Here is a 27,594-nt window from a genome sequence, read left to right as displayed (position 1 = left end):
TCCTTCCTGTCGGCTCAGGGTCTAGGCTCAGTGGCCTGAGCGCCAGCCCTGCCTGTGGGCCCACCTCTGTGGCTGCCCTGGGCCTTGGCCCCCTGTGTTCTGAGGGGTCGCCATGTCTGTCTGGGTGCAGGTTTCCTCTTACTTCCTTTGTTTTGGGTTCTTTTACTTCCTGAATTTGAGGACTTATGTCTTTGATCGTTTGGGGGGATCCTTAGTCATGATTTCTCAAATTTTGCCTTTCCCTTATTTTCTCTTCTTTCCTCTGGAACTCTTGTGATGTGTTTGTTAGACTCTTTGATCTGTCTGCACGTCTCTTACCTTTCTTTTGTTTTCTTATTTTAATTGATATCTTTGTCTCTATACTTCTTTTGGATAATTTGCTGAAATTGATCTTTCAGAAAATTGATCGGCCTTCAGCTGAGACTAATCTGTGATTTGACCATCCATTGAATTTTTAATTTCCGTGAATAGGTTCTTTATTTTTAGAAGTTACATTTGGTTATCTTTTATACCTGCCTGTTCTTTATTCTTAGTGTGTTATGTTTTTAATTCCTTCTTTCATACCTCTAGTAATTTTAGACATACATATTTCAGTTAATTCCTTTGTTAATTCTTTTGTCTGAATTTTGGGGGTTCTGCTTGTGCCATTTTTTGTGGCTATTGCTAGAGAATTACTTGCCTGTGAGTGAGGTGAGGTATCTGAGGTGGGACTTTCTCAACTGTGGCCAGGGCTGTCCCTCCTCAGCAGATTCCCTTCTGCGTCTGCCAGGCACCACCTGATCCTAGAATCACTTTTCCTTAGTTTGTTGTCTTGAAGTTCCTGTCACACACCGAGTACTCTAATCCCACTGAACTCCATCTTCCAGAATAGAGCTGTGAGCTTCAGACTTTGTGCCTTTGCTCAGAGTACACTGTTCTCTAGTGAGTTTGCTGTCTTTTTCAAGGCTGAGCATAATGTGCCTCCTTTGGAGACCTTCCTCGATGAAGGGTCCGTGGTGCCTGCCGTGTGTGTGGCGTGTCTTTCCTTGTCATTCTGCAGAGCACTTAGCACAGCCTCTGGGGAGATGCGTGTGTGTCCCACCGGCCAGAAGCTTTTAGAACAGGATTCCAGTCTTTGTCGGTTTAACTCTGAGGCCAGGACATGCTGCCACAATAAATAAATAATTCTCGGGTTTACTTTAAAGTACTATGCTAATAAGACAGAATAAATAGTGTTAGATTTTTATTTCACAAAATGGCGAATAGTAAACAGATTTTAAGGCAGTGTAAAATGATTAAAGTAAAATTCTTTTTCTGCGGTGTTTAGGTCAAAACAGATTTATGATTTCAAAAAAGTCAGCATTCTTAGATTTAATGGAATCAGTAGATATCTAAGAGAGCCTCCAGTGAGTAGCCCAGTAGGGTCCCCCTTGATGAGCCTGCCCAGCTGTGTCCTTTCTCTTGAAGGTGAGCATCTGTCTGGAATGCAACAGCAGCAAACTGCGGGGCTTGAAACGGAAATGGATCCGCTGCTCAGCCCAGGCCACAGTCCTGCACCTAAAGAAGTTCATTGCCAAAAAACTCAACCTCTCGTCTTTCAACGAGGTAAATAGAAACTATAACGAGTCACTTCTTATTTGTAAAAGTGATACTCCTGAAGTTCTTTGGGTTTGTTTGCTTTTTACAGTCCTGTTTGGACATTTTCAATCAGAAAAAAAAATCTGAATTTGTTTTGCCTACCCCCAGATAGTGTGATAGTAAATAGCGGTGAAGACAGTGGAGGCCCAGAGCCCACAAACACGGGAAGCCACTGTTTAGAGGAGAGGAAATGCCAAGGGGGCTGCAACAAGATATGTTAAATATTTTTTTAATTAATTAATTAATTTGTTTATTTTTGGCTGTGTTGGGTCTTCATTGCGGTGCGCGGGCTTCTCACCGCGGTGGCTTCTCTTGTTGCGGAACACGGGCTGTAGGCGCGCGGGCTTCAGTAGGTGTGGCGCACAGGCTTAGTTGCTCTGCGGCATGTGGGATCTTCCCAGACCAGGGCTCGAACCCGTGTTTCCTGCGTTGGCAGGCGGATTCTTAACCACTGCGCCACTAGGGAAGCCCAGGATATGTTAAATATTTTCACCACAAAGAGAAGTTCTGTTCTTCAGTTTCACAAATGGATGGATGGGTGGATGGGGATGGACAGGACGGGTGGGTGGATTGAGAAGATACTCAGTTCCGATAAATGCTGAGAATAAAGTAAAACGTGTGCCCTAGTGGTGCAGAGCAGGGCGGTGCACAGAGGGGTGAGAGCACATCAGCTTAGGGGTCGTTGGGGAACCCTCCTGAGGGCGTTCACTTCTGCTCAGACATAAACTGTCAGCAGGAGCTGGCTGTGTACCAGCAAGTGTCAAGAGGAGGCACTGGGGGGCCTTAAGCCGGGGGCTTGTGTTGAGAACAGCCCTGAGGCTGTGAGGCAAGTGGGCTGCTGGGGTTCCGAGACGGAAGCAGGAGCGACCAGTTGAGGGGAATCTGCGGCAGAAGTCCCAGGAGAGACAGGCCAGGGTAGTGCAGTAAGGATGGAGAAATGAGGCCGACTTCTGAGGTGGGCTGTAGAGAACAGTGGGTAGGACGTGGCCCCACAAAGATGTGTGTCCACAGCCAACCCCGCGACCTGTAAGCGTGGTCTTTGCCAGAAAAAGGGTGTTTTCAGATATGCTGAAGTTAAGGATCTTGAGATGAGATAATCCTGGATTATCTGGGCTGCCCCTAAATTCAGTGACATGTGCCCTCACAGAAGTGAGGCGGAGGGAAATTCGAGACACGCACAGCGGAGAAGGTGGTGTGAGGACAGAGACGAGAGTTTGGGGTGATGCGGCCACAAGCCAATGGATGCCTAGAGCCCCCCGAAGCTGGAAGAGGCAGGAAGGATCTTCCCCTGGAGCCTCCAGACTGAGCACAGCCCGGCCGGCACCTTGATTTTGAACTTCTGGCCTCCACATCTGTGAGAAAATAAGTACCTGTTGTTTTAAGCCACCAGGTTTGTGGTACGTTGTCATACCTGCCATGGGAAACCAAAACAGATTTCAATACCAGGAAGTGGAGTGCTGCTGTAACAAATGCCTAAAAATGTGGCAGTGCCTTCGGAATTGGGTAAGAGGTACAGGTTGGAAGAATTTTGAGAAACATGATTTTTAAAAACCCAAATTGCCTTGAAGAGACTGTCGATATGAACGTGGCCATTAAAGGTGACTCTGGGGACGGCCGAGAGGGAAGCACGGAGCGTGGTGGAGAAAGCGCCCGTCACCTTTGAAGGCGCGTGTTGCACAAACAGAGTGTTGGTGGAAATAGTATTAAAGGTGCTACTGGCGAGAGCTCAGAAGGGAAGAAGGAGCACAGAATTGGAAATGGGGAGAAAAGTGCTTCTAGCTACACAGCGGCAGAAAACTGGCTGAGTTGTGTTCTGCGGTGTGTGGAAAACAGAACTTGGAAGTGGTGAACACGGATATTTAGCTGAGGACATTTTCAAGCAAAGTGCCGAAGACATGGTCTGGTTTCCTCTTGCTGCCTGTCAGAGGAGAGAGATGAATTCAGGAAGGAACTGCTAAGCAAAAAGGAACCAGCACTCGATGATTTTTTTTTTTTTTTTTTTTTTTTATGCTATACGGGCCTCTCACTGCTGTGGCCTCTCCCGTTGTGGAGCACAGGCAGGCTCCGGACGCGCAGGCCCAGCAGCCACGGCTCACGGGCCCAGCCGCTCCGCGGCACGCGGGCTCCTCCCGGACCGGGGCACGAACCCGCGCCCCCTGCATCGGCAGGCGGACTCTCAACCACTGCGCCACCAGGGAAGCCCCACTCGATGATTTTGAAAAGACACAGCCTATCCAGATTGCAAAAAGATGGTAATATTAGGAGTTTGACTGTTAGAAAAACATGCTCTGGAGAGAAGGCCAAGTGTGTAGCTGTTCAGTCTTTTGCTAAAGGGATTAGTTGTTTGACTCATGGTGGCTCAGCCATCTCATGGGCGGAATAGAGAGGAGTTATCCAGGAAAGATCTGCAGAGCCTGGACCTCTGACACACATGGGAGACTCACAAGGTTTCTAAGAATGTGCTATCAGCAGAAACACCACCAACTCGTACTGAAGGGGACAGAGACAGGAAGAAATGAGAGAAGGCTATCAGACTTCCAAAATTCTGCACGCGGGAAGTAGGCTGATGGAACTGCTCAGCTGCCAAGGTGAGCTACCCGTAAAGAAAAAGGAAGAATGACTCCAAGGCAGAGCCTGGGGCCCAGAGAGCAGAACCTTGACCCACAGTGAGGTGTTCTCAGGTCTTGAAACCTCATGGAATTTACCCTGCTGGATTTCAGACTTTTTTGAGACCAATGATCCCTTATGCCTTCTAATGTGTCTCCCTTTTGGACTAGGAATATCTATCCTGCCCCAGCCTTGTATTTGGAAAGCAGATAATGTGTTTTCTAGTTTCGCAGATCCACAGCTGGAAAGGAATTTGCCCCAGGAGGCATCGTACCCAGAGTCTCACCCATACCTGATTCCTGTGATTTAGAAGATAAGATCTGGGACTTTGAGCTGATGGTGTGTAGATGAGATTTGGGGATTTGGAGTTGATGCTGGAGTAGATTGGGTCTCTTGGAGTTGTTGGGGTTCGGTGAATGTGTTTTGCATGTGGGATGGATGTGGATTTTGTTGGGTCAGAAGGCAGACTGTAGTATGTTAAGTGGTGTCGGTTAAGTGGTGACGCAGCCAAAAGATATGTCTACTTCTAACCCCCAGAACATGTGAATATGACTTTATTTGAAAAAAAAGATTTTTGCAGACGTGTAAAAAAGAATCTTGGGATGAAGAGACCATCGTGTGTTATCCAGGTGGGCCCTACATTCAATAACAAGTGTCCTTATAAGAGAAGGGCAGACACAAATTGTCTCAATAGATTTAAAAAGATAGATGTTATACAAAGTATCTTCTCAGACCACAGTGGCATGAAGTTAGAAATCAATAACCAAGGGAAAACTGGAAAATGCAGAGAATTGTGGAAATGAAACAACACAGTTTTAAACAACCAACGGATCAAAGATTAGAAAATACTTAGAGAAGAATGAAAACAAAAACACCACGTACCAAAACTAATGGGATACAGTGAAAGCAGTGCTAAGGGGGAGATTTATAGCTATAAACACTTACCTTAAAGACAAGGAAGATCTCAAATCAACAACCTAAATGTACAACTTAAGGAACTAGAAAAAGAAGAGTAAGCTAAACCCAAAGCTAGCGGAAGGAAGAGAATAATAAAGATTAGAACAGAAATAGACAAAATAGGGAATAGAAAAACGATAGAGGAAATCAGTGGTTCTTCAAAAAGGTCAGCAATGTTGACGGACTTTCAGCTGGATGAACTAAAGACTCAAATTCTGTAAAATCTGAAATGGAAGTAGGGACATCACTACTGGTTCTTCAGAAATAGATGATAAGAGATCACTGTGAACAATTGTATGCCAGCAAATTGGACCAAACGAAATGGACAAATTCCTAGAGACACAAAGCTATCAAGACTAAATCACGAAGACATGGAAAATCTGAATAGACCTATAACTCATAAGAAGATTGAATCACTAATCAAAAATCTCCCAACAAAGAAAAGCCGTGGACCTGATGGCTTCACTGAATTCTACCAAACATTTAAAGAATTAACACCCATCCTTCTCAAACTTTTCCAAAAGGTCGAAGAGGAGGGAGCGCTTCCCAACTCATTTCATGAGGCCAGCGTAACCCTGATAACAAAGCCAAATAAAGACACTACAAGAAAAGAAAACTACAGACCAATATCCCACATGCACATTGATGCAAATATCCTCAACAAAATGCTAACAAACAGAATTCAGTAGGTTAAAAGGTTTTACACAGCATGCCCAAGTGGGATTTATTTCTGGAATGCAAGGATGGTTCAGTATATGAAAATTGTTTAATATAATTATGCCACATCAACAGAGTGAAGGAAAAACCACACGGTCATCTCAATTGATGCAGAAAAAGCATTTGACAAAATCCAGTACCCTTTCATGATAAACACACTGAACAAACTAGAAAGAGTAGCCATATATGAAAGTAAAATAAAATCCATACATGAAAATACCGTTATGAATATCATACTCAGTGGTGAAAAACCAAAAGCTTTTTCTCTAAGATAAGGAACAAGCCAAGGAGGTCCACTTTTACCCTTTCTAGTCAACATAATACTGGGAATCCTAGCCAGAAAAATTAGACAAGAAAAAGAAATAAAACACATCCAAATTGGAAAAGAAGAATTTAAAACACTATCTCTGTTTGCAGATGATATGATTTTATATGTAGAAAACCCTAAAAATTCCACACACACAGACATGAAAAAAAACCTGTCAGAACTAATAAATTAATTCGGCAAGGTAGCAGAATAGAAAGTCAACGGAAAAATCACATGCATTAGCTCAGTATCAAAAAAACAAACAAGCCAATCCAGAAATGGGCAGAAGACCTAACTAGACATTTCTCCAAAGAAGATATACAGACTGCCAACAAACACATGAAAGAATGCTCAGCATCATTAAGCATTAGAGAAATGCAAATCAAAACTACAATGAGATATCATCTCACACCGGTCAGAATGGCCATCATCAAAAAATCTAGAAACAATAAATGCTGGAGAGGGTGTGGAGAAAAGGGAACCCTCCTGCACTGTTGGTGGGAATGTAAATTGATACAGCCACTACGGAGAACAGTATGGAGGTTCCTTATAAAACTAAAAATAGAACTACCATACGACCCAGCAGTCCCACTACTGGGCATATACCCTGAGAAAACCATAATTCAAAAAGAGACATGTACCACAATGTTCACTGCAGCACTATTTACGATAGCCAGGACATGGAAGCAACCCAGGTGTCCATCGACAGATGACTGGATAAAGATGATTGGCACATATATACAATGGAATATTACTCAGCCATAAAAAGAAACGAAATTGAGTTATTTGTGGTGAGGTGGATGGACCTAGAGTCTGTCATACAGAGTGAAGTAAGTCAGAAAGAGAAAAACAAATACCATATGCTAACACATATATATGGAATCTTAGGGAAAAAATGGTTCTGATGAACCTAAGGGCAGGACAGGAATAAAGACACAGATGTAGAGAATGGACTTGAGGACATGGGGAGGGGGAAGGGTAAGCTGGCACAAAGTGGGAGAGTGGCATGGACTTACATACACTACCAAATGTAGAATAGATAGCTAGTGGGAAGCAGCCGCATAGCACAGGGAGATCAGCTCGGTGCTTTGTGGCCACCTAGAGGGGTGGGGTAGGGAGGGTGGGAGGGAGACGCAAGAGGGAGGGGATATGGGGATATATGTATATGTATAACTGATTCACTTTGTTATACAGCAGAAACTAGCACACCATTGTAGAGCAATTATACTCCAATAAAGATGTTAAAAAAAAATCAGATGCATTTTTGTACACGAGCAGTGAACAATCTGAAAAGGAAACTACAGAACTTATTTCATTTACAGCAGCATCATAAGGGACAAAATACTAGGAATTAACCAAGGAGGTGAAAGACTTGTACAATGAAAGTTACGAAAATTGCTGGAAGAAAGACAAGCACGTGGAAACACATCCCACATTCATGGATTGGAAGACTTAATATTGTTAAAATGTCAGTTATTACCCAAGTAACCTACAGATTCAGTGCAATTCCTATCAAAATCCCAAAGATGTTTCTTGCAGAAAAAAAAGAAAAGAAATCCATCCTAAATTTTTTATGGACTCTCAAGGGACCCAAATAGCCAGAACAGTCTTGAAAAAGAGCCAAACTGGAGGACTCAGAACTTACTCTAAAGAGAACACTAATCAAAACAGTGTGGTGTCGGCGTAAAGACAGACGGACTAATGGAGCAGAGTAGAGAGCTCAAAAATAAACCCACACGTGTGTGGTCAACTGCCTTCTGACAAGGGTGCCAGGACCCTTCAATGGGGAAAGGACAGTCTTTTCAACAAATGGTGCTGAGAAAACTGGATATCCACATGCAAAATAATGGAGTTTGACCCTTACCTAATACGATATACAAAAATTAATTCAAGGGACTTCTCTGGTGGTCCAGTGGTTAAGACTCCGTGCTCCCAATGCAGGGGGCCCGGGTTCAATCCCTCGTCAGGAAACTAGATCTCACGTGCCGCAAGGAAGATCCCACATGCCTCGACTAAGACCCAGCGCAGCCAAATAAGTAAATAAATATATATTTTTTTAGTGCATCAGGATATAAATGTAAAACCCAAAACAATAAAACTCTTAAAAGAAAACATAGGACAAAAACTTAATGACATTGGATTTGGCAGTGACTGCTTGGATAGAATACCCAAGGCACAGGCAACAAAAGAAAAAATAGACAATTTGGACTTCCTTGAAATTAAAAAAAAAACTGTACAGAATGGAAGAAAGTGTTTGCAAGTCATATTTCTGACAAGGAATTACTATCCAGAATATATAGACAGTTCCTAAAATTCAACACAAACTCAAACAACTTGAGTAGACATTTCTCCAAAGAAGATATATGAGTGGCTGACAAGCACATGAAAACATGCTCGGCTTCCCTGGTGGCGCAGTGGTTGAGAGTCCACCTGCCGATGCAGGGGACACAGGCTTGGGCCCCGGTCCGGGAGGATCCCACATGCCGCGGAGCGGCTGGGCCCGTGAGCCATGGCCACTGAACCTGCGCATCCAGAGCCTGTGCTCCGCAACGGGAGAGGCCACAGCAGTGAGAGGCCCCCGAACCGCAAGACAAAACAAAACAAAACAAAACGTGCTCAACATCACTAATCATAGGGGAAATGCAAATCAGAACTGTAATGAGACCCAGCCCATACCCAGTAGGATGGCTACTGTAAAAAATAAGTAAGCAAGTGCTGGTGAGGAAATGGAGAGGTTGTCACCTTGTGCACTGTTGGTGGATGTAAAGTGGTGCAGCCGCTCTGGAAAACAGTACGGGGGTTTCTCAAAAAACTAAACATAGAACTACCATGAACACCAACAATTCCACCTCTGGGTAGAAATACCCAAAAGAATTGAAAACAGGACCCCAAGGAGATATTTGTACCCCCATGTTCGTAGCAGCATTATTGACAGTAGGCAAAAGGTGATACATGAACAAAATATGGTCCGTCCATACAATAGAATATTCAGCCCCAAACAGGAAGGAAATTCTCACCTGCTACAACGTGGATGAACCTTGAGGACACGATGCCAAATGAAATAAGCTGGACACAAAGGGGCAAATACTGTCTGATTCCACTATACAAGGTCCCTAGAGTCATAATCATAAAGACAGAAGGTAGAATCAGGGTTTCCAGGGGCTGGGGACAGGGGCATAGGAAGTTATAATGGGGACAGAGTTGCAGTTTTACAAGATGAAAAGTCTGTGGATGGATGTGGTGACAGTTGCACGTTATGAATGTATTTAATACCACTGAGCTGTGCACTTAAAAATGGTTAAGATGGTAAATTTTATGTGTATTTTACCACAATTTTTTTAACAATATAAAGGAATGAACTATTGATACCCACAGAGAAAAGAGTAGAGAGAGTTTTGAGACACAGAGTGGAAGGGCCACCTGAGGATGGAAGCAGAGGTTGGAGGGATGCAGCCACAGGTCAGGGAACCCTAGAGACTCCAGAAGGTGCGAGCCCACGGACTCCCAGACCGATCTCTGAGGCTGCGTTTCTGGAGTTACACGTCCCAAAGTTATGGTGTTTCCATGGCAGCCGCAGGAGACACAGGTGCCGGACCTTTCTTCCCTTGCCCTGAGAGAGAAGTTAGAAGACCATCTGGGGGGGTCCCTGGCGGTCCGGTGGTTAGGACTCAGCAGTTTCACTGAGGTGGCCCGGGTTCAGTCCCTGGTCGGGAACTAAGATCCTGTAAGCCGTGCGGTGCTGCCAATAAAACTAGAAAATATAAAAATAAAAGACCATCTGGGTCAACAGCATTTGTCATCAGGGAAATGCAAATTACAACAACAACAAGATCCACTCCACACCTGTCAGAGTGGCCGAAATCCAGAGCACTGGCGACACCGAATGCTGAGCAGCAGGGACCCTCATCCCTGCCGCTGGGAACGCAGAACGGTGCCGCCGCTCTGAAGGCAGTTGGGTGGTTTCTCACGAAACTAAACCCACGCTCACCATACGATTCAGCCGTCAAGCCCCTTGGTACTTACCCAGAGGAGTTGAAAACTTATGTCCACACAGAAACCTGCACGCAGATGTTTATAGCAGCCTTAATCGTAGTTGTCAAAACTTGGAAACAGCTAAGGTGTCCTTCAGAAAGTGAATGGATACGTAAACAGTGGCCCATCCAGACAGAAATACTACTCAGCACTAAAAAGAAAGGAGCTATCAAACCATGAAAAGACACGGAGGAACCTTCAGTGCATATGACTGAGAGAAAGAAGCCAGTCTAGAAGGCTACCCACTGTGTGCTCCGGTTCTATGACATTCTGGAAAAGGTAAAACTGTGGAGACAGTGAAAGGGTCACTGGTTGCTGGGGGTTGACGGGGAGGGATGAACAGGCAGAGCGAGGATTTTTAGGGCAGGGAAACTACTCTGTGTGATGCTGTCACGGAGGACACACGTCGTCCTACGTTTGTCTGGACCCCCAGAAGGCACAACATGGAGCGTGAACCCTCATGTGAACCACAGGCTGCGGGTGGTGATGGGGGTCATCGGTTGTCACAAACGTTTTCATCGGGGCTGTTGATGGTAGAGGGGGCTGTGAGGTGGGGGCAGGAGATACATGAGAACTCTACCTTCTGTGAAATGTTGCGCAAACCTAAAACCGCTCTAAAAAGTCTTTTAAAACTCAAAAGGGAGGGCTTCCCTGGTGGCGCAGTGGTTGAGAATCTGCCTGCCAATGCAGGGGACACAGGTTCGAGCCCTGGTCTGGGAGGATCCCACATGCCGCGGAGCAACTAGCCCCGTGCGCCACAATTACTGAGCCTGCGCGTCTGGAGCCTGTGCCCTGCAACGAGAGGCCGCGATAGTGAGAGGTCGGCGCACCGCGATGAAGAATGGCCCCCCGCTCGCCGCAACTAGAGAAAGCCCTCACACAGAAATGAAGAGCCAACACAGCCATAAATAAATAAATAAATAAAATTAAAAACAAAAAACAAAACTCAAAAGGGAGAAGCTGTCTGTGGAGCCCATTACCTTTTTCCACTGAGGTGAAGGGGACAAACCCGGCCAAGAGGGGACGGATGCTGGGGGACAGCGTGCTCTCTAGTGACGGGGGCGCTGCCTTGTTGTGTGCGGACGGAGGCCCCCCGGTGCGCTGGGCCCCCTGGGGGGGGTTGGGCCTTCCAGGCGCTGCCTCCCAGCTGTGCTGCCCCAGAAAGAGGGCAGGCGGCCCTTCAGCGACTGGCGTGACTGCTGCGGCCCCAGAGACCACGTGTCCTGAGCGCCGAGCCCTTGGCCCCGCTGACCGAGGTCTTGTTCTCCCGCCAGCTGGACATTTTATGCAACGAGGAGATCCTTGGCAAGGACCACACGCTCAAATTCGTCGTTGTTACAAGGTGGAGATTCAAGGTGAGACTTTGACGTGATACGTTGTATGTGATTTTCAGAATCTGCTCGGAACAGCAGCTGCTTTTGTGGGCACATCTGTTTCCTGGAGTTTAGGAATAACGACCAGACCAGGCACGGGGTAGTCAGGAATGCAGCCGTTCTGAAGTCATCGGCCTCAGAGTTGTGTGGTCGGGGAAGGCATGGTCTCCAGGCCCTGACTCGCCCCACCCCTCCTGGTTGAGGTGACCGACGTCCTGGGAGGGAGTGGCCGCTGCAGTCAGAGGACACGTCCCCTCGAGCCGCAGCGCCTCTCTCTGGAACAGGAGGCAGATGAGTGGGACCCCATCTTCAGGGGCTGCCTGGGAGCAGGGTAGAGACAGCCCAGCCGACAACCCCAGCTGGAGCCGAGGTCTGAGGGCGAGTGGGGCCCAGAGTGAAAAGGCAGGAGCAGGTGTGGGGACCGGGCGTGGGGCTCACGCTCGGCAGCTGACGAGTGTGGGACCGTCGCCAGTCTGTCCCCTTGGGGTCACCGGTGCCGTTCCCTCGCCCCCTTGTCTTGCAGAAAGCACCGCTCCTGCTGCACTACAGACCCAAGATGGACCTGCTGTGAGCCGCAGCACAGCAGAGACTCAGCCGCCGGGCGCCCCGCGAGTACGCAGCCAGGCGGGGCCGCCACCGCGTAGGATGCTGCCCTGGGCACCGTTTGGACTGGGTCCCGAACACAGAATATTTATCACTTTTGTATGAGAATCACACTCGCGAGGCGCTGCGGCACAGGGTTACGGACGCGCCTCGCCGCGCCTCGCCTCGCCGCGCCTCGCCTCGCCTCGCGGCCGGCCGGGGCCGCCTCTGCGCCAGCAGGAGGGTGTGGCGATGGCCTTCGTCCCGACCCGTGACCTTTGCTTGCTTTCCAGGTCTTGAAAATCTCGGTCACTTCCGTTCAGTTTATGAATTAGGTTTCACGATAAGCCCCCAAAATACTTGTACGTTTACTGAATCCTTCCTAAGTTATTGACAAAATGTCTTTTCACGGTGAATGACGATATTTATGTGGCCTTTAGCTTCCTGAAGACTTAGAAGATATATAAAAATTTAATTTAAAAGCATACCAAAAGAGGCTTCCATGAGTATCGTGAGTTAACCATGGTATTTCATTTTCCACGTCAGGGAACGTGAAGCCGAGGGCCGCCCTGACTCCCGGGGGCCGCAGCCCAGCTGGGGGGCTGCACCCTGACCCCGATGCGGCTGCCCCGCCCGGTCAGCAGGGCGGACCGGAAGACGACAGTTCACAGAACGGTTCTTGTTCTCAAAAATTGCTTCTCTTAAATAGGGCACAAGTCGTTCAGTGCCGTCGTTTAACTTCCCGCTTATTCTTTCCCATTTTTGTTTTGCTGAAGAGATTGATGGTGGTGGCGGGGGGCCTTTCCCGAGACGGCGCCCCAGTCCGCGGCGGGGCTGGTGCCCAGGGGGCGTGTCTCCACCAAAGCCCCACGTGTGCAGACCCCGGGTCCCACCACGCCCGCCTTCAGAGGTGGGCACGTCACCGTGCTCTCGTGGAGCAGCTGGCACACTCTGGCCGCTGCTGGCGGGCACGCTAGAGCCACAGAGGGCGGGCGGGCGGGCGGGCCCCTGTGCGGCTCAAGCAGCTTTTCCGGTGACTTAATGACCTCCAGCGCGGGCAGACGCAGCACACCCTCTGTTAGCCCTCTCTCCTCCCAAATGTTAATATTTTTGTGGAATTGGAGAATAAACTCTGCCAGCACATCCATTTTTGTTCCTTTAAGATAGTAACTTGGAACGTGTAAAGACAGGAGCAAGGAGACGGGCCTTCTCTGGGTGGTAAGCTGGTCCCCGCTCCGTGGCCGTCCCTGTCCGCGTCCGGTGGCTTCTGCCTGACCTTTGGGCTCCTCCCGCTCTGTCACCTCCTGCATCACCGGGGCCCTGGGGTCCTGGGGCCGCCTCGTGTGGTAGGTGGTCCTGACGGTGGCTTGTGAGCCGGGTTTTCCACAAAGAACTTCACCTTGGTGACTAGAATTTTTCTCGAACTCGCTTTGGAAGTGGTGGTTGGGCTCATCGACATTCAAGTTTGTTTGTTTGTTTTCGGCTTCCTGTTTCATACTTACAGGTGTCAGAGGCAGCTCCCTTAGTGATGGGAAAAACAAATTAAGTCAATCCAAGTGGTTTTAGTATAAGGCCTTTCAAAAACATACAACCAAGTTTTTCTTAGGAATTGGTCAAAATTCATCTCTTTCTTTAAGCCTGTTATTCCCGGGACTGTTTGAATTATTCGGTTACCTGAGCTTGCTATTCATCCAGATCATTTGTTAGGGTTACTATTCAAGGGTTCAGTGAGTAGATGTGTATGGCTAAGTATTACCTGTCTACCTCAAATACACATTTCTGCTGAAGCGTTCTGTAAAACCGTGTGTTCTCAGTGCAGTTGAAATGTACCATTAGAATTTAGGTGTTCTCCTGTGTGATGAAAGGAAGGAAGGATTAAACAGTGTGAGCGTCCAAATTCAGATAAAATTAATTCACAGGTCAGATCAAGATGAACCTGGCTGTATAATCTCATAGGATATATTTGTAACTTCGCAGCTATCTTTGCAATCACTTGAATTTGCTATGGTGCTAAGTCGACGTACTTAATACACAGAGAGGTGGAGATGAGTCAGAGCTGGCGTCACCATCCCCACTGGGCCCCGGCCACCTGCTGATCCTGCGTTTGTGTCCGTGTTACCCTGATGAAACCTCAGCAGCAGAAGTACCCATTTTTCTAAGATGTCCTCGTGCAGACCGTCTTCACTGCAGGAGATCCCTGTTCCCGCCACCTCCGGTCTGACCGCAGCCTTACGGGGACGGAGCTGGGGGCCTCGCCGGCAGAGGGCAACTTTCACTTTCCTCTCGTGTCCGTTTAACATCAACGGCAGGATTTTATCTTTTCCAGCATGAAAGCCAGGATCAGTTAGTGATTGGATCCTATTAAGTTTGTCTTTTGTTTTTCACAGATGGAGCTTCTGTGAGGTAGTTTTCACAGCTCTTTATGCTGGTAAAACAAACGCTGTCAGTTACCGAGCGGCACCCTCATCCGCAGCGTGGGCTCGTCAGCAGCACAGGGTCTCACTAGGTACAGGTGTCATGAAAATAGGAGATTCAGATAGAATATATAATATTGAATTTAAGATTTGGGGGGTTAAAAAGAAGAAAACTTAACTTTATAAAATTATTTATTCTATTTTAAGCCTTCTATCCTATTTTCCCATCCAGTTGTTTGGTTTCAGTGGTCCAGCTTTATTTACAGGCATATAAGATAAAATTGTGAGGCGTGCTGCAAGCTTCTTTTTGCTTTGAGTAGCTTCTGACTCGTGTGCTTTGTGTTACCTGGATGAGAAGCGGTTGGTGCTTCTGTGCGATAGGCTCCCGCGGGCGGCACCACACGTACATGGATTGTCCGTGGCATCTGCTCCGCCGAATGGAGGCAGTGTAGGCGGACTCTCAGAACGTGTACGTTCAGCCCTTCGGTTTTCCTTTTCTGTCGTCGTTCTCTTGAAAACACTGTTGCTGGGAATGTGCGTGGGCCTGTGCAGGGGGCTCGGCCATCGGTAAGAGTGAGTGACAGGCCAGCGGCCGCAAGTTGACGTGTGGCCTAGACTGGCCTCGTGCCTCAGACCCCGCACGCTGGTGGCCCAGGACGCGCCCCCCGTGTCGACCACAGATGTGACGGTGCTACTTTCCCAGGCTCCTGAGCCCGCCGGGGCGTGCGGCCTTGATGCCTCCTCACGGCATTTGAGGTCTTTAGAAATTCGTTTGTTTTTTCTTCAAAGCCCACAGGATGGATTTTACAGTGATTTTGAAGTGTGTCATTGGATTGAATATCATAGGAACAAGCCAGCTGATTTCTACTTTGTACGTGAATATTTGATGTGCTCTCAAAACATTGAAAACGCATTTAGTGCAGATAAATCACAAAAAGTTCAGTTTCTCTGTTTCCTCAGGAAATCATTTACACTCCGGCGCATCACATGTGACCTTAGCGTGATAAACCAATGTGTTTCTCTGCCTTGGTATTTAAACAAACTAAATAGGTTGGGATAAGTCGGTTAGAAAACAATTCAAGCGACACCACAATCATCACTGAGATTCTGTCCCTTCCTCGGGACCGCCGGGCCCCTCACCAGCTCACGTGGTCTCTGCGTCCGTGGGTGCATCTGAAGGGGGCCTGAAGTTTACGTGACCCCTAGAACGTGTGTAGCATTAGCGTAAATGTCTGTTTCAACAGCTTCATTGGGTGCAAGAAAACCATTTTTCCCGTATGATGCAGTGTTCAGGGGCGAGAGCCCTTGCCGACCCTGGCATCCCGCATGGAGATCGGGGGCTCTGGGGGATTGTGGAGGTGATGCTGCAGACACATGTTTTTGACTGTTTAGTTTGGAAGTTTACATTTTTTATGCTTTGTGTTGGTGTGTAATTTTTTGTACTCCTGGTGGCTAGTTTTTATCTAAAATCTTTTTTGGAATATTGCTTAACCGTTTTGATTTTATGATAGTGAAGCTTGTATTCAGTGTTTTGCCAATTGATATTATATGCTTGTAATAAAAGCAAAAGGAAAACCTACCTAGTTCTCTGAGGCTGGACATTTGTTACCTAAGATGTTTGTAAGAGCGTGAGATAGGTGCCCTGTTAGGGTGATACAGTGTAACGAAGAGTGCCGTGGGTATTGGTGAGGGTGCGTACACGCCACACCAGGCCCTCCCCTCCCAGCCCCAGCCTGGACCCTCACAGGTTGATGACTCTGCCCCACATGGCGTTTGTGACTGTGACCTTGGATGCAGCACTTCCTGAAGCTGGTCAAGTGTTGGCACCAGAGGTTTGATGGGAACTCGGGGAGCCCACACCCATCTGTTGGCTTGGAGAGAGAACTGTCTTTGGTTTGCAGCTGTGTGTGCCAGGGAACCTGTGTGAAAGAAAACCGCTGGTTCCCCTGGGCGGTGGACCGCCGGTTGGCGTTACACCCTCTCTCGGCGTGTTGGGACACGTGTGCACGCGCATTTCTCGTGAGGGTGCCCTCTGCCTCCCTTTCGTTCTGTCCAGGCCTTGGTGGGGGGCGGTGAGTGATGCCCTCCCACACGGGAGGTTCTAAGACTCATCTCTTCCGGGATCGCCCTCACACACACACCAGAATAATTTTAATCTCGGCACTGGGGCCCTGGTCAGGTTGACACATGCGATCAGCTATCGCAGACAATTTACTATATCCATAACTTTTCATTTTTAAAGGTTAAGTAATTTACAGCAATCTTGAACATCTGAGGAAACCAGGATTGAAAAAGAGAATATGTTGACCAAAATTATGCTCTCGTGGGTTTCAGATCATTAAACTTTAAAGGTAAATTTAGTCTTAAGAAACTAATTTTACCTATTTTACTTATTTTTGGTAAATCGTTTACTCCACCTAACGAATGTCAAGGTGCCGAAGCCACGTGTAAATGTCCATGTTCACTGAGGCACTGGGTGGGCTGCAGGGATGGCAGCGCCAGGCCCCTTGACCCCATGAAAGAGTGAGAAGGAGATTAGCCAGGCCCGGGGCTCCCCTGCCCCCCAGCCCCTGAGCCTGGGAGGAGGGGCTGCGAGGGACTAAGGGGAGGCTGCGCCTGCCTGTAGCTCGCACAGGAGATTTGCTTCTCCAGCGAGACTCCATTGGCATCAAACGTGCAAGTCCCGCTTTAACCGGCAGCGCTGTTACAGTTGTGATCCTGCATCCCCTGCCGTGAGACAGAGGCTTTGGAGGCCGCAGGAAAGGAGCACACAGCACGCACAGCCAGGGGCCTCTGCCATACCTGCTGCCTGGCTGAGGATAAATGTGTCCCTTTGACTTTTGGTTCTTACGGATAAAACCCCCAGTGGGGCCAGCAGTCCTGGTTGGGGCAGCTGTGGCCAGGCCCGGGGCATGGGGCCCTCTTGCTAGGTCAGTAACCTTGCGGCGCCCACTCCCAGTTGCGCTGGAGTGCAGCCGTGCTCCTTTAAGTAACAGGCTCCTGCAGGGTACACAGGCAACCCCTCCGTCCAGGTGGCAGGCAGCACCCCATGCATTTGGTGTGTTTTGGCTTTACGTGGCAGGTGGCCATGAGATGCTTTCTCGGTGCCTGAGGCCTGTCGGTCTCAACCACCAGCAGGCTGACGTGTCCATCAGACTCTTGTTGCAGCCTGATTGCCTCTGGATTTTATCTGAATGTGAAAATACGAATCATTTGACAATGAATCCTGTGGGGTTTTTTGTTTGTTTTTAATGTGTATTGGGTACTATAATAACAAAGTTGCTTCTTTAGGAACATTTTTAGTCAAAAATCTTTTGAGGCATAAACAGATCTGGCCCTTATAACAAACAGACCAAGTATGAAAATGCACCAACTAAGTACGTATTATTGTTGGTAGGAAATGGCTTTTTCCACTAACACCTCAGGAAGCACAAAGCAGGCATCAATTCCAGCTCGGTCCTGGGAGGCGTTTCTGGTGATTCTACTGTTTACAGGCTGTTGTCTATAGGACCCCAGGGCTTGGGCGGGGAGGTCCTGGGACCCCAGGGCTCTGGAGAGATATGGGGAATGGTCCCAGGACAGCCAGGGCTCCTGAGGGTCAGGGGTCCCCGGGATCCACACTTCTCTTCCTGGCCCTGCGTGGTGCTTTGGCTGTGCAGGTGTTACAGGTGTTACTCCCCCTGCCCCTCGGCTGTCTCTGACCCCACACCCAGGGCGGCGGGAGGGGCCCGGAGCCCCGTCTCCCGCGAACGCAGCCAACACGGATCGAAATACGGCCTGATGGAGCTGCGGCTGGTCTGGGCCGACTGCCCCCTCAACGCCCGGGTTGGCCCCTGTGAGGGTTCCTTTTGGGGGCTTGCTTAGTGACGCTCCCAAGGGTGACGTGGGGCCCCCGGGGGCCTGCCAGAGTCGCAGGGTGTGTGTTCTGCTTGTCGTCCAGTGTGGAAAGTGCTTCCTCGCGCTGTGTCGGTGTTGCCTTTTCACCCATGACGCTCGTGCGCTCAGACCCCCTTCAGGGTCTTGCAAAGGGGCTTCCGGGTTTTCCTCCCACGGGTCTCACGTGTTTCTAGTTTGGCTTGTTTCTTGTATTCCCTCAGGGAGGCGGGGCACCTGCTCACGTGGAATGGAGAAGACACTGGTGTTTGTACCCAATCTGCCGGTTCCGAGAGTGGCGGGGTGGGTGTCCTGGACGCCCACCCAGGCAGCAGTGTCACAGCAAACACACGGACCCCTTTGCTCCTCTGCGGGCTGCATCTGCGCGGCTGCATCTCGAAGAATATTGGCGGTGAAGGAAGCTTGCTGTGCGTTCCGACTTGAGTGGGAAGACTCTTAACGTCTCCGTTTAAGCACAGTTGTGGAGTTTTGATAAATACCGTTGACTAAGTCGAGAAATTGCCTTCTGTTAAAGCTCACTAGACATTTTAGTCTAGAATGTGTAATTTCCATTTTTTCAATTACAAATTTTAAGTAAAAAAAGTTTTTTTAAGTAACCTTTCTGTTTTGTTTTTGGATTTTTAACACATACACAGATTCATGCAACCACCACTACAATCAGGACACAGAACAGCTCCATCATCCCAAAGACCTCCTGAGTGCCGGTCCTTTTCTGCCACCACCCCCCATAATTCCTGACAGACACTGATCTCCGGCATTGTAATCTTGCCTTTACCAAGGCCAAGGCGGCTCCAGCTCCCGCTCAGGTCCCCACAAAGGCTCCCAAGTAGAGACCTTTATCTGCCCATGTGAGGACAGAAGGACTAGTGTGACCCCTGGGCTGCTGTCTGCATGGGGCTGGTGTCCTGTGCTATTTGTATAAATAAACCTGAGGCAGGATCTGTCAAAAAAAAAAAATGTCGTGTAAATAGAATTGCACGCGTCACCTTTGAGACTGGATTCCTTGACTCGGCATACTGCCTTTGAGATCCATCCGAGTGGCCGAATGGCTCATACGTCCTGTGACGTGGATGGACCACAGTTTGCCGGTTCACCTGATGAAAGGCTTTTGCATTTTCAATTTTTGATGATTGTGAACCTCATGTACAGGTTTGCATGTGGACGTAAGCTTTGTTTCTCTACAAAGTAGGATTTCTGGGTCGTATGGTGAGTGTATGTTTAAGAAACTGCTGAACAGGATTTCCCTGGTGGTCCAGTGGACAGAATCCGCCTTCCAGTGCAGCGGGCGCGGGTTCTATCCCTGGTTGGAGAACTAAGATCCCACATGCCGTGTGTTGTGGCCAAAAAAAAAGAAAAAGAGAAAAGAAACTCCCGAGCGACAGTTTCCAGACTGGCTGCCCGACTTTGCATTTCCAACTGCAAGGCCTGAGCCATTCCAGGCACCCCACATCCCAAAGTGCCAGTGTTCTCTTTGATTTTAGACGTTTTTGTTGGTGTGTAGTGGTGTGTCATTGTGGTTTGAATTCGCATTTCCCTAATGGCTTTGATGTTGATCATCTTTTCATGTGCTTATCTGTCATTACATCATCTTTGGTGCAGTGTCTATTCACGTCTTTTGCCTACTTTTTAACTGAGTTATTTTCTTACTGAGTTTTGAGAGTTTTTTATATATTCTGGATACAAGTCCTAAGTTTGATATGTGATTTGCAAATATTTCTCCCCGTTTTTATCTTGTGTTTTCGTTTTCTTTACACTGTCTTTGGCAGAGCACGTGTTTTTAATTTTGATGAAGTCCAATTGATTTCTTCGTTTATGAATTATTTTATGGATTATGCTTTTGATATCATGTCTAAGAACTCTTTGACAAAGGCCAGGTCATGAAGGTATTTTTCTGTTTTCTAACAAACATTTCATAGTTTTGTGTTTTACACTGATGTGTGATTCATTTTGAATTAATCGTGAGATGTGAGGCTTCGGTTGAGGTTCGATTATTTGCATGTGGACGATCAACCGATCAACTTTTCATCACCGTTGAAAAGGCTGTCCTTTCTCCACTGGATTCACTTGCACTGTTGTCAAAGGTCAAATGGCCATATTTATGTGGATCTGTTTCCGGACTCTTTATCATTAATTTCTGATCATTGACTGTGTATTTGTCCTTTGCTGATACCATACTGTTTGGATAGCTGTTGCTTTATGGAACGCATTCAAATTGGGTACAGTGATTTATCCGACTTTGTTCTTCTTTGTAAAAATTATTTTAGCTACCCTGGCTCATTTACCCTGCCATATAAATTTTACACTCTTCTTATCTCCATCTAAAAAATGTTCTGCTGGGAGTTTTGGAATTGTGTTAATTCTATAGGTCACTATGGGGGAGATTGACATCCTGACAATGTTGGTAACCGAGCAGGACCCTGGGCGGCCTTCCCGGGACAAACATCCCCCACCATGTCCTCCGCCTGCCTCTTGTTTATAGAAAACCTTTAGCCTCCTAGGCCTTCCCTGAGTTCCAAAGAATACATTTAAGCAGAGAAGTGAGAAAATGCAGAAACAAAGGAAAACAGCCAAGCAAGACAAAATAATAATAGTTTAGCCATTAAATAGTCAAGGACCTTTAGTTCCTCCTCGAGGGCTACAGACACTATTCTGAGCCATATTCTTGAGCTGTTTTGCAGATTCTGAAACCCCCCACCAGGTGGAAGGAGTTAACTGTATGCTGCCCACAAACACATAGACTCGAGAGACTGGCTGAAACCAGAAGGTTGATGATGTTGACTCCTAATTACCTCACCACCAACCAATCAGAAGAACGTCCACAAGCTGATCACACACCCCGTGACCCCCCTCCCTCATCCTGTCTTTAAAACCCTTTCCCTGAAAGCCGTCGGGGAGTTTGGGTCTTTTGAGCACTAGCTGCCCTGGACTCCTTGCTTGATGCCTGCAGTAAATGCTGCACTTTCCTTCACCACAGCCCAGTGTCAGAAGATTGGCATTACTGTGTGCTGGTGAGTGGACCCAAGTTTGGTTCAATAACATGTTGAGTCTTTCAGTCTATGAGCATGTTATGTCTCTTCATTTATGTAGGTCTTCTTTCGTGTCTTTTATCAGGATTTTGTGCATACAGATCCTGTGCATGTCTGGTTAGATTTATACCTAAGTCTCTCTGTCTGCTTTTCTCTCTTCTCTCTCTCTTTCTGTCTCTTTCTCTCTCTCCCTCACACATGCATTCTTTCTTTCAAGGCTGCTGTTGCTTTCAATTGCAATTTTCAATATTTTATTGCTTTTTATTGCTTGTACATAGTAATAGGATTGATTTTTGTGTGTTATCCTATGACCATATTGTTTTAGATTAGTCTGGGATTTTCTACATGGACAGTCATGTAGTTTGTGAATAAGGAAAGTTTTGTATCTCCTTTTCCAATCTATATTACCTTTATTTCCTTTTCTTGCCTTATTGCACTGGCTGGATCCGCCAACACTGAGTAGGAGTGGTGAGAGAGGACATCTTTACCTTGTTTCTTATCTTAGGGGGAAATCATTCAGTATTTCACCATTTAGTGTTACACAATTACACAATTCTATACATCACAATCCATAGAATTGTACACTAAAGGAAAAAGGTCTTGGTGTATCATAATTTAAAAAATAAATTTAAAAAACAGTAACTACCATCAGTAAACAATTGGAATTTGAAATTAAAAACACAATACCATTTACATTAGTACCAAAGAGAAGTACACAGGTATAAATCTAACTAGATATGTATAAGATCTGCATGAGGAGCTGTAAAGTTCTGATGTAAGAAATCAGAGATCTAAATAGATGGAGACAGATTCCATGTTCATGGGTAGGAAGACTTAATACTGTCAAAATGTCAGTTCTTCCCAAATGGATTTATAGGTTCCATGTAGTCCCAGTTAAAATCCCAGCAAGTTATCTTGCTTATATTGACAAACTCATTCTGAGGTTTATATGGAGAGGCAAAGACCCACAAAAGTCAACACAATATTGAAAGAAAAGAACAAAGTTGGAGGATTCACACTACCCTACTTCAAGACTTACTATAAAGCTACAAAAACCAAGACAGTGTGGTATCAGTGAAAAGAGAGACAAACAGATCAGTGAAACAGAATAGAGAGACCAGAAACAGACCCGTGCAGATACAGTCAACTGCTGACAAAGGAGCAAAGGCTATTCAATGGAGGAAAGGTAGTCTTTCCAACAAATGGTGCTGGAGCAACTGGACACTGATATGCCAAAAAAAAAAAAAAAAAAAACCGAGAGAAAGAAAAAAGAAACTAAACACAGGATTTAAGCCCTTCACAGTAATTAACTTGAAATGCATCATAGCCCTAAATGTAAAATTAAAAACTATAAAATTCCTTAAAAATAACATAGGAGAATATCTAGATAATCCTGGGTTTGGCAGCAGCTTCTTAGATACAACACCAAAAAGCATGAAAGAAAAAACTCGTAAGTTGGTCTTCATTAAAATTAACAACTTATGCTCTGTGAAAGATACCATTAAGAGAATAAAAAGAGGAGCCTCAGACTGGCAGAAAATCTTTGCAAAGCACAAAACACAACACATCTGATAAAGGACTGTTACCTAAAATATACAAGGAACTCTTAAAACTCAACAATAAGAAAACAACAAAAAATTGGCAGAAGTCCTAACAGACACATCACAAAAAAGATATACAAATGGAAAATAAGCATATGAATAGACGCTCAAAATCATACGTCATTTGAGAATTGCAAATTAAAATAATAAGGAGACACCTATTAGAATGTCCAAAATCCAGGACACTGACAACACCGAATGCTGGCGAGGTTGTGGAGCAACAGGAACTCTCATCACTGCCAGTGGGAACGCCGAATGGTGCAGCCACGCTGGAATATAGTTTGGTGGTTTCTCACAAAACTAAACATACTCTCACCATACAACCCAGCAGTCGTGTCCCTTGGTATTTACCCAGATGAGCTGAAAACTCATCCACACAAACTCTTCACAAATGTTTATAGCAGCTTTATTCATAGGTACCAAAACACGGAAACAATTAAGGTGTCCTTCAGAAGGTGAATGGTTAAATAAACTGTGGTCCATCCAGACAGTGGAATATTATTCAGTGCTATAAAGAAATTAGCTTTCAACCCATGAAAAGACATAGAGGAACCTTAAATGCATATGACTGAGTGAAAGAAGCCAATCTGAAAATGCTACCTACTGTATGATTCCAGCTATATGAAACTCTAGAAAAGGCGACACTGTGGATGCAGTAAAAAAGATCAGTGATTGGAAGGATTTGGAAGAAGGGATGAACAGGGGGAGCACAGAGGAATTTTAGGGCAGTGAAACTATTTTATATGATAATAGTGGATATATGTCATTATGTGTTTGTCAAAACCTGTAGAATGTACAACACAAAGAATGAACCCTAATGTAAACTATGGACTTTAGTTAATAACAGCGTATCAACATAGGTTCACTGTTGTAACAAAGGTACCACACTGGGCTTCCCTGGTGGCGCAGTGGTTGAGAGTCCGCCTGCTGACGCAGGGGACACGGGTTCGTGCCCCGGTCCGGGAGGATCCCACGTGCCGCGGAGCGGCTGGGCCCGTGAGCCATGGCCGCTGAGCCTGCGCGACCGGAGCCTGTGCTCCGCAAGGGGAGAGGCCACGACAGTGAGAGGCCCGCGTACCGCAAAAGGGAAAAAAAAAAAAAAAAATGTACCACACTAATGCAAGATAAAAATAACAGGGGAAACGGGAGGGGACGTGAGGGGATGTGTGGAAATTCTCTGCACTTGCCACTCAATTTTTTTGTAACTCTAAAACTGCTATAAAAAATAGTCTATTAAGTTTTTAAATAGACAGCAAGTGAATTTTTATTGAAATATAGTTAATTTACAGTGTTGTGTTAGTTTCAAGTGTATAGCAAAGTGATTCAGCTATATAGGTATATCCTTTTTTCAGATTATTTTCCATTACAGGTTATTACAAAATACTGAATATAGTTCCCTGTGCTATACAGTAGGTCCTTGTTGGTTGTCTATTTTATATGTAGTGTGTGTATCTGTTAACCCTAAACTCCTCATTTATTCCTCCCCTCCTTGCCCCTTTGGTAAGCATAAGTTTGTTTTCTATGTCTGAGAGTCTGTTTTGTAAATAAGTTCATTTGTATCGTTATTTTAGATTCCACATATAAGTGATATCATAGGATATTTGCCTCTCTCTGTCTGACTTACCTCACCTAGTATGATAATCTCTGGGTCTATCCATGTTTCTGAAAATGGCATTATTTTATTTTATTTTATGGCTGAGTACATTATAATGTGTGTGTGTGTGTGTGTGTGTGTGTGTGTGTGTGTGTGTCACATCTTCTTTATCCATTCATCTGTTGATGGACACTTAGGTTGCTTCCATGCCTTGGCTATTGTAAATAGTGCTGCTATGAACATTAGGGTGCATGAACCTTTCCAATTTTTTTAAATCTTTATTGGAGTATAATTGCTTCACAATACGGTGTTAGTTTTTGTTGTTGTGTGTTGTTGTGACCAAAGTGAATCAGCCATATGCGTACATATGTCCCCATATCTCCTCCCTCTTTAGCCTCCCTCCCACCCTCCCTATCCCGCCCCTCTAGGTGGTCACAAAGCACCGAGCTGATCTCCCTGTGCTATGCGGCTGCTTCCCACTAGCTGTCTATTTTACATTTGGTAGTGTATATATATGTCCATGCCACTCTCACTTTGCCCCAGCTTCCCCCTCCCACCCTGTGTCCTCCAGTCCATTCTCTATGTCTACTTTATTCCTGCCCTGCAGCTAGGTTCATCAGTACCATTTTTTTTTTAGAGGCACATGAAAAGATGCTCAACATCACTAATTAGTAGAGAAACAAAAGTCAAAACTACAACGAGGTATCACCTCACGCCGGTCAGAACGGCTATTGTCTAAAAATCTAGAAACAACAAATGCTGGAGAGGGTGTGGAGAAAAGGGAACCCTCCTGCACTGTTGTTGGGAATGTAAATTGATACAGCCACTGTGGAGAACAGTATGGAGGTTCCTTACAGAAAACTAAAAATAGAACTACCATGTGACCGAATTTTTCTTAACGGACAAAAGATTTGATGGGAGACTTCTCAAAGGCAGATAGACAATGGCCAAAAGGCACGTGAAGAAATGTTCACCATGAGCTTCAGGCAAGCAAGTTAAAGCCAAGGTGAGACACCATTACAAACCCACCAAAACGACTAAAACTTTAGACTGTTACAGACTGAATGTTTGTGTCCCCCCCGCCCCAGATTCGTGAGTTGAAATCCTAAACACCGGTGTGATGATGTTACGAGGTGGGGCCTTTCAGAGGCGATTCAATTGTGGACGGGATTAGTGTCCTTTTAGAAGAGCCCCCGAGGGCTCCGTCCACCCTTCTGTCACGTGAGGACACAGCAAGAAGTTGCCCTCACCAGACACCGAAGCTGCTGGCACCTTGATCTCGGAATTCCAGCCTGCAGAACCGTGAGAAGTTACTGTGTGTTGTTAAAGCTCCCGGTCTGCAGTGCTTTTTGAAGGCAGCCCAGACGGACTGAGAGGCCGACAGGCCAGTCGACGAAGACGTGGGACTGGTTCTCCAGGCATTGCTGGCTCCGCTGACGCCCCCAGAACAGCTCGGGTGTTTCTTCTCAGTTGGGCCAGACCTGCCCACAGCCCAGCACTGCCACTCGTGGGAATTTACCAAAGAGAAGCAGAGGCGGACGTCCATAAAGGGGCTCTGCTGCAGCTCTACGACCGAGGTGTGCACGACCCCATGGTCATCTGTGGGGACACAGCGAGCGTGGAGCCTCCACACGCCCGGCTCCGCCAGGTGGGCACAGCCGCCTCCAAGACACGCGGAAGTGCTGGGCACAAGAGGGAATCTACCACACGACGCCACGCGTGCCCGGGAGAGGAGCAGACAGACCAGGAGCTGGCGGTGGGAAGAAACCCAGCAGTTGCTTCCGTCGGGGAGGATTGCGGCTGCGCGGGAAGGGGCGTGGGGGAGCTTCCTGGGGTGACGGGCAGATCCTGCGTGTTGACCAGAGGAACAGGTAACCTAGAGTTCGTCAAAAATCATCAAACTGTGCACTTAAGGTCTGTGCATATTTCTGTATGTAAATTCTTCCACGATTTAAAAAAAGAACACAAAAGGAGACGACCCCACTGGATCTCTGGGGTTTTCTCCACCCTCTCAAGCTTCTGTGCCCTGTTCTGCCCGCCTTGATGCCACGGGCCAGTGGGATGTCCTGCAGGGTGTCCAGGGGATCCGGGCACTCTTCAGACGACACGGCCACCAGGAGGAGGGTCCGCGCTGAGCGCACACTGCTGGCTGTTGCAGGGAGTGCAGGCTGCCCACCCCGAGACACAGTGACCAACGGCTGCGCACCAGGTGCGGGGGCCTCGCTGACCCCTGGGGAGGAGGCGTCCTCCAGCACGGCGGCCGCTCGGCTTAAACTGTTGGTGCCTCCGGCACCTGTGAGGCCACAGGCTTGGTGAGGGTCCGGTGAAGTAAAGGGGCGTTGGGGACCACCAGCCGCATCATTCTGGAATCTGTTCTGGAATCCGCACCCTGCAGCCTGGGGTTGGGAGGGGCCCTCGCGGTGTTTGCTGGGTGCAGCTGCAGCATCTCCATCCCATCCACGGAAGGGCACTGGTTTTCTCCACACTGCACTTTAGGACCAGCTCCAGAGTCCTTGCCGGGACTCAAATCTCGGAGCCGCAGGAGACCACCCGCCTTGTGCCCTGCCCACTGCCCGGCACCCTCGGACCCAGATGGCAGAGCTCGGGGTCCTGTGGCCCTGCCCCTCCGACCCAGCCCAGTCTGGCTGAGGCAGGACCCTACTCTCTGGGCAGCAGCTGCAAGAGGAGGGCGACAGCTTGCGGGGAGGCCGCCCTTCACGCTCAGGCCTCCAAGGGAATGGGGTTCAAGATGGCCCCGGGCTCCCTCCGGGCACTTCCACCCCATGAGCTTCGTCCCCAGCAAGGCCCAACTCAGCGCGGGAGACATGGTGGCCTGCCGCCGTCACAGCCCTGTCCTGGGCAGCTGTAGCCGG

The 27,594-nt window shown here is 47.3% G+C and overlaps 1 protein-coding gene across 1 annotated transcript in view; it reads left to right on the top strand.

Moving 5' to 3' along the window:
• PCGF3 (polycomb group ring finger 3) overlaps positions 1-12,181 on the top strand; it is a 32,514-nt gene extending 20,333 nt beyond the window's left edge. Inside the window, exons 6-8 of the mRNA XM_007467890.1 lie at positions 1,447-1,584; positions 11,512-11,592; positions 12,134-12,181. Coding sequence (XP_007467952.1) covers positions 1,447-1,584; positions 11,512-11,592; positions 12,134-12,181 — 267 coding nt within the window. The remainder of the gene's footprint in view (positions 1-1,446; positions 1,585-11,511; positions 11,593-12,133) is intronic.
• Positions 12,182-27,594: the final 15,413 nt, after the last annotated feature.

The sequence above is a fragment of the Lipotes vexillifer genome, unplaced genomic scaffold (genome assembly GCF_000442215.2).
Source record: "Lipotes vexillifer unplaced genomic scaffold, Lipotes_vexillifer_v1.1 scaffold966, whole genome shotgun sequence".
NCBI lineage: Eukaryota > Metazoa > Chordata > Mammalia > Artiodactyla > Lipotidae > Lipotes > Lipotes vexillifer.
The sequence above is the reverse complement of the archived record's forward strand: the minus strand, read 5'-3'. Positions and strand labels throughout refer to the sequence as shown.